General features: G+C 38.6%; 1 protein-coding gene across 2 annotated transcripts in view; it reads left to right on the top strand.

The window, feature by feature from the left end:
• APOO (apolipoprotein O) overlaps positions 1-9263 on the top strand; it is a 92187-nt gene extending 82924 nt beyond the window's left edge. The window contains exons 8-9 of one of the 2 annotated variants that reach the window (XM_049766765.1): positions 3806-3871; positions 8966-9263. In XM_049766765.1, the coding sequence (XP_049622722.1) occupies positions 3806-3841 (36 nt within the window). In that variant the 3' untranslated portion in view covers positions 3842-3871; positions 8966-9263. The remainder of the gene's footprint in view (positions 1-3805; positions 3872-8965) is intronic. The other variant, XM_049766766.1, reaches the window with a different exon arrangement.
• The last annotated feature ends 3649 nt before the right edge of the window (positions 9264-12912 follow it).

Genomic DNA, 12912 nt, shown 5'->3' with positions numbered 1-12912 from the left:
GAATATTTTTATGTGCTGATTTTTAAAAATACTTTATTTAAGCACTATGATTACAAACATGTTTGTAGTTGGGTTTTAGTTATAAAAAAGAACACCCACCTTCACTAGCGCAACATTCCTACCACCAATAACCCCCATCTCCCCTCCTCCCCCCCTTGCCTGTATTCGAGACAGGTGTTCTATTTCTCTCACTGACTACCATTGTCATGATAGTTGTCAGTATAGTTATTTCTCTAACTGAACTCACAACTCCTTGTGGTAAGCTATTGTGGGCTGGTCCTTCCAGCCCTCATCTCTATTGTCTCTGTGTATTATTCCAATAATGTCTTTTTTTTTGTTTGTTTGTTTTGGGTCACACCCGGCAGTGCTCAGGGGTTACTCCTGGCTCTATGCTCGGAAATCACCCCTGGCAGGCACAGGGGACCATATGGGATGCCGGGATTCAAACCACCTTCTGCATGAAAGGCAAATGCCTTATCTCCATGCTATCTCTCCAACCCTAATAATGTCTTTTTTATATGATTTTCTTACTGTCCCAAAGACAAAAAGGCATAGGAATCTAGGATCTTAGTGTTTTTCTTTTTAGATAAAAATGATAGTGGGGAACTAGAGTGATAGATAACATATATAGTAGATATGGCATTTGCCTTGTATTTGTTCGACCTGAGTTCTATGTCCAGCACCCTGTATGGTCCTCCCAGCTCTGCCAGGAGTAATTCCTGAGTACAGAGTCAGGATCAAGACCTGAGCACCACCAGGCTTGGCCCAAAATCAAACAAAAATTTAATGAATAAAAATTGGTGAATATATAGAAAGTAAACTTCTTGGAAAGTGTTAGGGTAAATATTTCAAGTTTAAAATGCATTATTTATTTTGCTTTTGGGACAAAAACAAGCAGTGCTCCAAGCTTTTCCCTGTCTGTGTACTCAGGGGACTATATGTGGTATTGGGATTGTGAATAAAGAGGGGTATGCCACGAACAAGGCAAACACTTTAGCCACTGTTCTGTCTCTTAGTCCAGTTTAACCATATTTTTATACTCCACCAATTGCATAAACCATATGGTCTTCAATGCTTTCCCCATAGATAGTAGATTTTCACACTCTTCTGTAGGCTCAACCTCTTTGCAATTACTTATTCAGCAAGTTATTTGATTTGTTGAATACTATATGCAGGAAGATCCTAGGGTTACTGTGACCTTGCAAAGCTGATAAATAAGTTGAAGAGGTCATCTGTGAAATAGAGAATTAGGCAAGTTAAGAAATGTATGGTTTGCGGGGCCGGAGAGATAGCATGGAGGTAAGGCGTTTGCCTTTCATGCAGAAGGTCATCGGTTCGAATCCCGGCGCCCCATATGGTCCCCCGAGCTTGCCAGGAGCGATTTCTGAGCATGGAGCCAGGAGTAATCCTGAGCACTGCCGGGTGTGACTCAAAAAAAAAAAAAAGAAATGTATGGTTTGCCAGAAATCTGAGTTAAAAGTTTTTATCTAAATTTAAGGGCAGGAAACAGGGAAAGGCCTTCATCTAGAGGTTGAGCAGAATTTTGACATGTAAAATAATGGTATTGACCTACTCAGGTCAAGGGAAACATATTTCAGAGATCTCATCATAGAAAGGAGTGTGGCAGGTTGGATGAACAACAGGAAGGCATCTGGGAAGTGTTAAACTACACAGCTACACCCTTGAAATGCTCTTGTATTTTAACCTGTGACAGATCAGTTAAAAATCAAAGTAGAAGGTAAAAAGTTAGAGTTAAGACATCTTCCATAACTGTTCTATAGATAGAGGGACCATGTAATATATGTTGATACTCGAGAATATTCTTTTTTATTTAGGCACCATGGTTTATAAAGGTTTTAATATTAGATTTTGGGCATTCAGTGTTCCATCTGCAAACCTACTGCTAGTGTCAGTGTCCTTCCACCAATGACTCAAGTGTCCCTCTTTCTCGATCCCTCCTCCTTAAGCAAACTAATAAAAATTTTATATGATGCAGTCATAGCAATAGTACAGTAGGTAGGGTGCTAGCCTTGCAAGTGGTCAACCCAGGCTTACCCCAACATTCCATATGGTCCCCTGAACACTTCCAGGAGTGATTCCTGAGTGCAGAGTCAAATGTAACCCCTGAACATTGCCTGGTATGGTTAATTTTTTTACTTATTAAAGTTTGGGTTACATGCTTACAATGGTGTTGACTCTGGGTTTGACGTATGTAGTTACATCACCTTTAAACCACCAAAATGTCTGGAATGCTTGATCAGTGTCCTTCAGAGATAGTCTTGAGAGTAGAAATACACTATATGTAATGCCGGACAATGGTTAAAAATAATAGAAGTTGGACAAACCACGGTGTTGGGTCACTACTGAGATTAGTTTGAAACCAGTCAGTCCATTGAGCTTGAAATTGTGAAATTATGCTCTGAAATGACAAGCTTCGTCACATGTTCTTTCTTTTTTTTTTCTTTTTGGTTTTTGGGCCACACCCGGCGGTGCTCAGGGGCTACACCTGGCTGTCTGCTCAGAAATAGCTCCTGGCAGGCACGGGGGACCATATGGTACACCGGGATTTGAACCAACCACCTTTGGTCCTGGATCGGCTGCTTGCAAGGCAAACACCACTGTGCTATCTCTCCGGGCCCACGTGTTATTTCTTTCTCACTTTTTTCACTTCTGCACAGAAGACCACCCAAGAAGAATCTGCACCCAAACCACAGAATAATGGTCCATTTGTTACATGCTCATTTTTACATTGCTATCTCAGGAGAGCTCAGATCCTTGACATACATCGGTGTTAATATGTTTTTAGAATTCAAGTCATAAAAACATAGGAAAGACAATAAGGCTTTAGATATTTAGCACATAGATTTTTTCCCACAAGGAACTTTTCCTCTATCCCTTTCTTTGATGGCATGACCTAATTATATGTGTCTGATGGATGACTGCCCTGCAAAAATGGGTGTGGTCCACTTATCCTCCTTTAGAGTAAACATGTTTTGTGATTCTAAAAGGCAGCATCAAAGTTGGCCTCTCTGGTGGATGATACCTACACAGAATGAGGTACCTACAGGAAGAAATCCTCTAAATTAAGGGGACTTGGTTTGGGCCCTGCATCTGGCAATGCTAGGGCCTACTATCTAACTACTTGAAGGATTTGCAGGAGTGCTGGGGAACCATGGAGTGAGAGTAATCAACACCAGACTCTGGCATGCAAAGCATACTTAACCATCTGACCTTGCTCTCCATCCCTAAAGAAATTATTCTCAGGGCCAGAGAGATGAGTCAAAGAGTTGGAGTACATGCTTTACATGTGGAAGGCTCAGGCCCTGGTAAACTCTGAACACTAAGCCAGAGTTAGCTCAAGTACTGCCAGGTGTAGCCACAAAACTAAAACAATAAAAAAGACGACAGGCCAGAGAGATTGTACAGTGCTTAAGCTGCTTGCCTTGCACACAGCCAACCTGCATTTAATTCCTGGCACATGTGGCCTCCTGAACACCACAAGGAGTGATGCCTTGAGCACAGTTGGGTCTAGTAAAAAATAAAAAAGGAAAGGAAAGAAAGTTTTCACTGATTATTTTTTAAAAGAAAACAAACTGGTGGAATCTATGATAGAAATTAATGAAGCTTATTTCTTCCTTTCCTTTCTGCCACCTCTACTAATTCCTTCAGTTTAAATAAAGGAAAATGGGCCGTTTTGAATTATAATAATTCATGTTGATTTTGAGCCAAATACTGAAGATGAACATTTTTGAGATGTTTCAGTATTTCTTTTTAACCGATATTAATACTCCTTTTGTTTTAAAAGCCAGGAAATGTGAAGAATTCACCAGGAAATAAGTAGAATACTCCATGCTCTGACCATGTTAATCAGGTAAAGAATAAGAATACTCTGGTCATATTCAGCACGTTAGAGCCAGCTGAAATGACTTGTCTTTAAATTAATTATAACTTTGAACTTGTTGTGGAAAGATAAGGGTTTGAACAAAGATTCATGATAAATATTTAGTTTCTAGGCTTAAGAATGTTTTGGGTTTTTCAGATAAGCTTGGACAGTTGGGATTTGTCTGTAAATCGTTCAGACACTTGAAAAATGCCATATTTCTTGCAGCTTTTTAAATACTAATATAGTAAACACACTTGTATTTATTTAATGTTATTTACCACGCATTTGTTGAATGCAGTACTGGTGTAGAAAAGCTCAAGATTGTGTAGAGATAATGTATTAAATGATGTAGGAAATTCATAGGTTTAAGTATTGTTTCTTTAAAGATTGAATAACCTAAGGCTAGAGAAATTTAAGGTGATATCAGATGGAGTCTACCATTCAGTTTATCATTTACTGTTATTCATTTGTTCAATATTCTTGAGTACTTGCTAAGTACAAATAGATTTTATATTTCTACTATAATATCACTTGATTTTCTGATAATTAGAAGATGATATGACTTTGAAATCTAATCTAAATATTATATGATGTGGTTTTAATTGTAATGTATCTATAAAAAAGCATATTAAGTTTCAGTAGCTTTTAATTGCATGGAAGCATGTGCAAAATTATTGTTAAATGAAGAAAGAGAAATTCTTATACATTTTAAAAACCAGGAAAAAGTTAAGTATATATCTTGGGGTAGTAGTATTATGGTTGATTTTAAATAGCTCTTTCTTTATAATTGTTCGATTGTTTTCTGCAGTTAATATAAAATTTTGGGGTTTTTTGTTTTAATGTAGGCAACTTGATTTACAATACTATTAATATTAGAGTCAGACATGTCATATTCTAACACCACGCCATTGTCAGTGTTGCAGGGCTGGAAAGAGTTCAGGGGTTAAGACACTTGCCTTTTATGAGGCCAGCCCAGCATAGCATGTGGTTCCCTCTTAGTCCTACTCAGAGTAACCCCTGAGCAGTGCTGGGTATGTCCCCAAAACGAAACAATAGAACAATGTCAGCATAATTCTACCAATATTCCAAAGCCCCATCCCATGCCCCACCCTACCCTACTTGGCTGATTCAGGTTTGTAGTTTAATTCTCAATCTACTACCATTGTCAAATTGATTTTCCCTTATTGTGTTTATTTTATTTATATTCCCCCTGTGAGAAGGATTATTCGGTATGAATTTTCTTTCACTGATTTCATTTCATTTATTTTATTTTGGTTTTTGGACCATAGCACTCAGGGGTTACTTCTGGCTTTGCACTCAGAAATCGCTCCTGGCAGGCTCAGGGGACCATACTGGATGCTGGGGATCAAACCCAGGTCTGACCCAGGTTGGCAGCATGCAAGAACTGATTTCATTTTAAATAAATGTTAGATTTATTGTAAGTCAGAGCTGCAGTTTAAATTAATGACAGTCTGGGGCTGGAGCAGTAGTACAGTGGATAGGCTGTTTGTCTTCCATGAGCTTACCTGGGTTCAATCCCTGGCATCCTATATGGTTCTCTGTGCTAGCCAGGAGAAATTCTTGAGTACAGAGCCAGGAGTTAAACCCAGAACAACTCCAGGTTGGCCCCATTTTCCCCTAACCCCTCAAAATTTATGAAGCTCATGCTTTTGAAGTTTTTCTTTCTCAAGCTGTCTCCGCATTTTTGGTGACCCAGGAGGTCATAAAATCTTAGAATTTGAGATGGGTCACATTTTGCTGCAGAGATAGCGAGACATGGAAACTAAGTAAATAAATGTACTTTTTCAATGATAGAGGCTAGAGTTCAGTATATACTAGATATACAAATTTGATTTCATTCTGTAATTTAAAAAATTTTTGGTCTATGGGCCATCTGCAGTAGAACTCAGGGCTTACTTCTGGCTCTGCTCTTAGGCAGGGCTTCTTGCAGGGCTTGGCAGACCATATGCTGTGCCATGGATTGAACCTGGGTTCACCACATACAAGGCAAGCACCCTACTATCTGTACTATCTCTCTGGTCCTTCATTCTTTATTTAGATTTTATCTAAAGAAGATACAGTTTTCAGTTAGGAAATTGGTATATGTTTATTGTAAGAGATCTTTTGTAGAGAAATATTTTTATGGAGGACACAGAGGTTCGAGCCTAGCACCTGTTTATATATGCAAAGCACTTGTTCTGTCATTGATTTTATTTCCTGATCTCTAGATAATTAAATTTTTTTTTTGGTTTTGGAGCCATACCTGCCAGTACTCAGAGCTTACTCATGACTGCTCTCAGGAATGACTCCTGGTGGCAGTTGGGGAGAGCCTTTGGGGTCTTGGGGATCAACGTGGGTCAGCTGCATACAGGACAAATACTTTACAGGCTACACTAACTCTCTGGCCCCATTTAGATAAATATGGCTTAATTTTTTATTTTAATTTTTAATTTAATTTTGAAGGATTTACAGTACTGTTAATGATAGGATTTTATGCATACAAAGTTCCAACACCACACCCACCTATTTGCCTCCTTCCACCTTTGTAGATAAATATTTATTTATTTATTTATTTATTTATTTATTGGTTTATGGGCCACACCCAGTGGTGCTCAGGGGTTACTCTTTGCTCTGCACTTAGAAACCACTTCTGACAGGCTTGGGGAGGGGGCATATGAGATGCTGGGAATCAAACCCGGGTCTGTCTCAGGTCAGCTGTACAAGGTGAACACCCACCATTGTGCTATTAGCTCTGGCCCTATATAGATAAATATTTTTAAGACTTATTCTTCTCTTATTATTCCCTCTCTTCCTTTCCAAAAATTAAGTACTGTTTCTAGTTTGGTGCATTGTTCTAAGCTTTTTTCTCTTTGCAAACATGTGCATATACAGGTGGGTTTTTTTTTGTTTATTTTATAGAATGAGTTTTGTTTTTTGTTTGTTTTTGGTTTTTTTTTTTTTTTTTTTTGGTTTTTTGGGCCACACCCTGTGACACTGGCTATATGCTCAGAAATCGCTCCTGGCTTGAAGGAACATAAGGGATGCTGGAGGATCGAACCTCGGTCAGTCCTAGACTAGCGCTGGCAAGGCTTATTGCTCCATGCCACCGTTCCAGCCCGTATAGAATGAGTTTTTCTGTAACTTTACACATATGGTGAGGGTATATACCACAGTTTTATTATCGCACCTAAAGAAATTAACATTGATTTCTTCTTTTTTCTGTGTGCATATGTGAGGGCGGGGGCTACTATATCTGATTGTGTTCTGTGCTTGCTCCTGGCTCTGTGCTCATGAAACTGTATATGGTGCCGGGGATCACACCTGGGTTAACTGTTTGCAAGGCAGGTTCCTTGCCTGATGTACTGTCACTTCATTTCATTGATTTCTATAAAATCCAGATGGTATGCAAATTTTTCTACTTGTTTATTAATGACTTCATAATTGGCTAATTTAAATTAGGATCCTAACAAGACCTTCTTACTGAACTCAACTTCTAGCTAGCTCTCTTTAAATCCCTTTTAGACTATAATTTCCTCTCCCTTATTTTTCTCTTAGTATTCATTTGTTTAAACAATTAGCTTATCATTTAGAAATTCCCTTTTAGGCTGTGACTGTATGTGTTTAGTCAGTGCTATTTGTTTCACTTTTGATTCCTTTCTTATCCACATTTCCCATAAATTTATAGTTGAATCTGAACACTTTATTCAGTTTAGGTTAAACAGTATTTTTTTGTTTTTTTGTTTTTGGTCACACCTGATGATGCTCAGGGGTTACTCCTGGATCTTGGCTCGGGAATTACTCCTGGTGGTGCTTGGGGGACCATATGGGATGCGGGGATCGAGTCCAGGTTGGCTGCATGCAAGGCAAGTGCCTTACCTGCTGTACTATTGCTCTGGTCCCATAAAATTTTTAGTAAGAATACTTCTCAGTTCTATGTTTGACTATATTGTGCTTTTTTCACTTAATAGATTGTGTTTTCTCTCTTAGTAGTTATAGATCTACCATATTCATCTTATAACTGTTCAATGTTTTCTTATTGTGGGCTATCATGAACTGTTGAATATTAATATAGCTTATTTCAATTTTGTAGTTTGTAATAATGCAGTAGATCTGTTAGGTTATTATAGAAATTCAAAAGTGATTATAAACTTGAGAATGTAAGTTAGTGGTTATGTGTTTTAATTTTTGTTGTTGGTTTTTTGGGCCACATCTGGCTGTGCACAGGGGTAACTAACTCTCGACTCTGTACTCAGATATCACTCCTGCTGGGCTCAGGGTACTATATGAGATGCTGCGGATCAAATCCAGGTTGTTTGTGTATAAGGCAAACGTCCTACCTGCTGTGCTATCACTCTGGCCCCTGTTTTATTTTTTTTTATATTCAAAGGCCAAGTGAGTAATCACTAACCACTAAAATAGTTGCAATACTCTAGTTGTTATGTACAGCAGTAGGAAGAAAAAAACCTGGAGAAGAGATAGTTTATTTTAAGTGTGGCTTTATATTGATGTGCATTTCAATATAGAAAGCAATGTTAGTGGCTGAGCAATAACACAACAGGTAGGACATTTGAATTGCATGTAGTCAACTCAGGTTGGATCCCTGGGATCCCATATGGTCCTATGAGCACTTCTAGGAGTGATTCCTGAGTACAGAGGCAGGAATAACCCCTGAGCATTGCTGGGTATTTCTCCATTTCCCCTCCCCCAGAAAAACAACCAACATTGTTGGAAAGATTTTTCCAGCAGATGGAAGAAAATACTTGGTTTGTTTTTCAGAAAGGGAAAGATAAGGCATATGCCAGGCCATTTAGTCATTTATCATTTTGTTTATTCATTCATCTGTCCAGAGACATAACTAGTTCAAATTCTGAATATGTATTGGTAGAACACAAAACTTTCCTTGCTTTGTTTGCTCATTTATACGATGTAGAATTTCAGTTTTCTTTGACTCATTATGAAATTTGTGGTTGCCTAATGGTGATTTAAATGCATACCAATGTTTTTCTGATTTTCAAAACGAAGCATTTTTTGTTTTTCTTCCTCTGGCACATTTAATTATATTTTTTCTTTTCTTTCTTTTAGTTTTAGGTGAATATTGGAAACTCCATAAAGCAAACAAGAATCTCTACAGAAAATGACAGAGATGTTACTACTGAATGTAGCAAATGGCATTCTTCAGGAAAAACTTTACTAGTCCTCTTTGTTATCTTGTATGTTGTTATCTACAAAGGGACTAATCTAAAATTCTTCTACCTATATAGAATGTACAAGCCTTAGAACTCCATGTTCTCATGTTGCTATTTATGAACTAATTAAAAATCTAAATTAAAAAAGTTGTCTTTCTTTTTTGATATGTTTATGTGACATGTTAAACATATGTGATTCTTTTGTGTGTGGTGTGTTTATGTGTTGCATATTTCTGGGTATTGTTAATATGTAGTGTGTGTATATTGTTAAAGCTGTTGACTCAGGGTAGTTTTAGCTAGTGTTCTGCAGAGTTGAATCCCCACAGATTGAGTTGAGAAGAATGGTGCTGGAGCTGAGAGATGATGTGTTATTGACCAAAGGACAGAACAACTTGTAAGTAATAGTTCACCTGACACTGATTAGAAGACATGCACAAGGCAGCAGTGACTGTAATACCTTGTTACATGCTCTTTCCTTTCAGCCTGTATAAATCTGCCAGTTCTTGAATGCCACCTGGAGCTATATACTGTAATCTCTGAAGTTTGTTTAAGAATGAATGGTATGTGATTGTGTACATTGGTTCACCCAATGTATGCATTGTGTTCTTTTTTTGCTTTTGGTGACATCTCAGCTCATTACCCTTCATATTTATTCCCATTGCTGATGGGAACAACAAGAACCACTTTGGATTCGTTGGCCAGCCAGGAAGTATGGAAGGAGAACATTTTATGAAAGAGAAATGTAGTTTCTGATTTCAGTCACATTACACCAAGTTAATTCTTAACTATTGATCTCCCAATATTGATAGAACTGGGTGATCCGGAAATGTATACAAGGAAACTGCATATTAATACATTTGGTAGAGGCAAAATAGCAAGAACAGTGCCAACATTGCAACTACATTAATGAGTGGACACAAATTTCTCCCTAGAATAATTTTCCTAGTTACCAAGAAGTCTACGATTTCCTTTTACGTTAAAATACTTTTAGGGAGGTGGAGGGCCTCCTAAGTGGTACTCTATTGACCTGGTGACCCAGCCAGGGATTCTCAGTCAATTAGACCAGAGGTTTAGTGCAAAGTCCAAGGACACAATAATGCTTGGGCCCTGTTGTGCTCGAAGAACCATGTGGTGCTGTTTTGGGTCCTGGTCTTGAGATGTTCTTTTGTTACAATCATCTGCATATATTAAAGTTGTGACTAAAAGTGAGAGCACTGCAGCCAAAATGTGCTGCCCACATCAAAGGAAAGGAAAAGGAAAAAAACTTGAATCTATACCTAAATTTTAGACTCTTCTTATACATTTACTATTATCATTTCAGGCTTTTCCCATTAGCTTGACTTTCTACATCATCTCTAGAAAGTAGAAATTTTACGTTTTCTTATTGTTGAAATTGCTTGATCTAGAGAATATGAAGAAATAGTCCATATGATCTCTAGATATTTGAGTATTAGTATTCGTATCGAATATTAGTATTTGAGTTCCTCCCAACTCTAAGGTTTTTTTTTTTTGTTTTTTTTTTTGTTTGTTTTTTTTGTTTTTTGGTTTTTGGGCCACACCCTGTGACGCTCAGGGGTTACTCCTGGCTATGTGCTCAGAAGTTGCTCCTGGCTTCTTGGGGGACCATATGGGACGCCGGGGGATCGAACCGCGGTCCGTCCTAGGCTAGCGCAGGCAAGGCAGGCACCTTACCTCCAGCGCCACCGCCCGGCCCCCCAACTCTAAGGTTTTACTTCTCACTTTGAACCCTATAGTCAGTGTTGAAATGTTCCCTAAAATCTCTGCCCCTCTGTGTAGGAGGGAGTGGGGGTCACGGAGGTGTCTCCCATTATTGTCCCCATGTAAGACGGCAGGGGAGTTACTTTCCCAGGAAGGGTAACTCATCTGTCCTTATTTATTGTGGGGGCCATACCTAGTGGTGCTTAGGGTCCAGAGTGCTCACTCAAGGGTACTGAAGGGGCACATAGTGCTGAGTATCAAACCCAGGCCTCACACAGCAAAGGTATGAATTTGAACACCCTGAACCACATCACTGACTCCTCATAGGCCCTTTTACACTATGATCTTTTCCATATTTAGGGGCAGAATCATTCAATTTAAAACAGTGTTTGAGTGAATCCTCAGTTACATTGGGGAACTGTTGGAAAACTATGAAGTAAATATGATTTAGTTAACTATAGGATCTTACTTTGAGTTTTATCAAGATATCATAATGAGGGCATGTATGAGGACCTGCGTTCAATCTCCACCATGGTTAAAAGATTATAACAGTATTGTTAAATAAGAGTACCCTCTTATGCTGAGTCATTAAGGTATTTAGAATAATAAATTAATACTTGACTTTGTAATATACTATGAAATGTTTCTGTGAAAGTTTGAAAATGTGATCATCTCCTTTCATGGTTGTTTGTAGCGAGAGCTGCCTTTCCATTTGGTGCTTTTTCTTTTTGGCGTCTCCCAAGCAGTGTGGTAGGGGCTGACTCTTGGCCAATCAGGCAGGCAATTCAGTGCAAATGCCAAGTATTGCTAGGCATTACCTGAATCACCCCAGCAATGTTTGGCAGGGTCTCTGCAGACATACCTGGCAGTTCTCAATCAATGCTTGGGATGCCATGTGGTGCCAGGAATCAATCCCAGGTTGGATGCATGCCCTAGATGTACCATCTCTCAACTCCTCTGTTTAACATGTTTTATATACCTTCTACTAATTCTGAATGATAGGAAATATTTAATTTACATATTATAGTATCTTGCATTTCTTCAGCTCCCTATACTTATCAAAATATTTTATTGTTTTCTATTTTCACAGTATAATTTTATATATTTACCTTTTCAGCTTATTTTCTACACCTTAGTATATTTATTCTGTTTTTTTTTGTCCCTCCCTAAGTAATGCTCACTACTCCATGGATACTTTTTAATCACTTTGTTTTGTGGCCACACCTGGCAGCACTAGGGGATTACTCCTGGCAGGCTTGAGGGATCATGGAGTACTGGGGATATAGCCTGGGTTGGCTGCATGCAAGGCAAGTGACATACCCACTGTGCTATCTCTCTGGCCCTGAGCGTATCACTTATTAATGATACTATGAATCTCCATTCAGTTGTATGTAATTTATGGGCTGGAGAGATAGTACAGCAGGTTGCGCACTTGCCATGAATGTGGCTGACTTTAGTTTGATACCAGGCACCCCGTAAAGACCCCTGAGCATTACCAAGAGTGATTCCTGAGCGCTGAATTAGAAGCCCTAAGCACCACCAGGTGTGGTGCACAAAAAAAATAAAACATAAAAGGCAACAACAAAAGCCTAGTTGTAACTTAATCCATCTGTAACTTAATCAGCATATCTCTGAGTAACATTAACAACTTTGAAGGGAACATAGTACACCATGCAGAGTGATATAATCTCTCTTGATCACCTCTGAAGAGACATAGAAGCTAAGGTATAGAAAATATACCAAGCGAGGGGTGCGTCAAATGATGTAAATCTGTTCTCTGATAATGGCCTTTTTGAATTCTGAAGATCATTAAAGTAGATTTACTACAAGGAAAAAAGTGAACATGGGGCACTGAAGAATGTCTTTAGGATATTTACCCGCCCCCTGACACTTCGGAATAATAGTAATAGATGGAAGAGCCAGGGCCAGCTGAATGACTTGACACCCACGTGGGCAGTAGGCCAAAATAGATGACTGGACAACTAGGTTAGTAGCCTTTGTCTTCAGTGAAGCATTGGATTTCTGCCCCGAAGTGGCTCAGAGAAGGCAAAGCATTTTCCCTAATAGATTAGTAACATTACATAAAAATAGTTTAATGAAAATTCAAAAGAAAGGCGAAATACT

This window comes from Suncus etruscus, chromosome X (genome assembly GCF_024139225.1).
Source record: "Suncus etruscus isolate mSunEtr1 chromosome X, mSunEtr1.pri.cur, whole genome shotgun sequence".
NCBI lineage: Eukaryota > Metazoa > Chordata > Mammalia > Eulipotyphla > Soricidae > Suncus > Suncus etruscus.
This window is presented reverse-complemented; position numbering and strand designations above follow the sequence as displayed.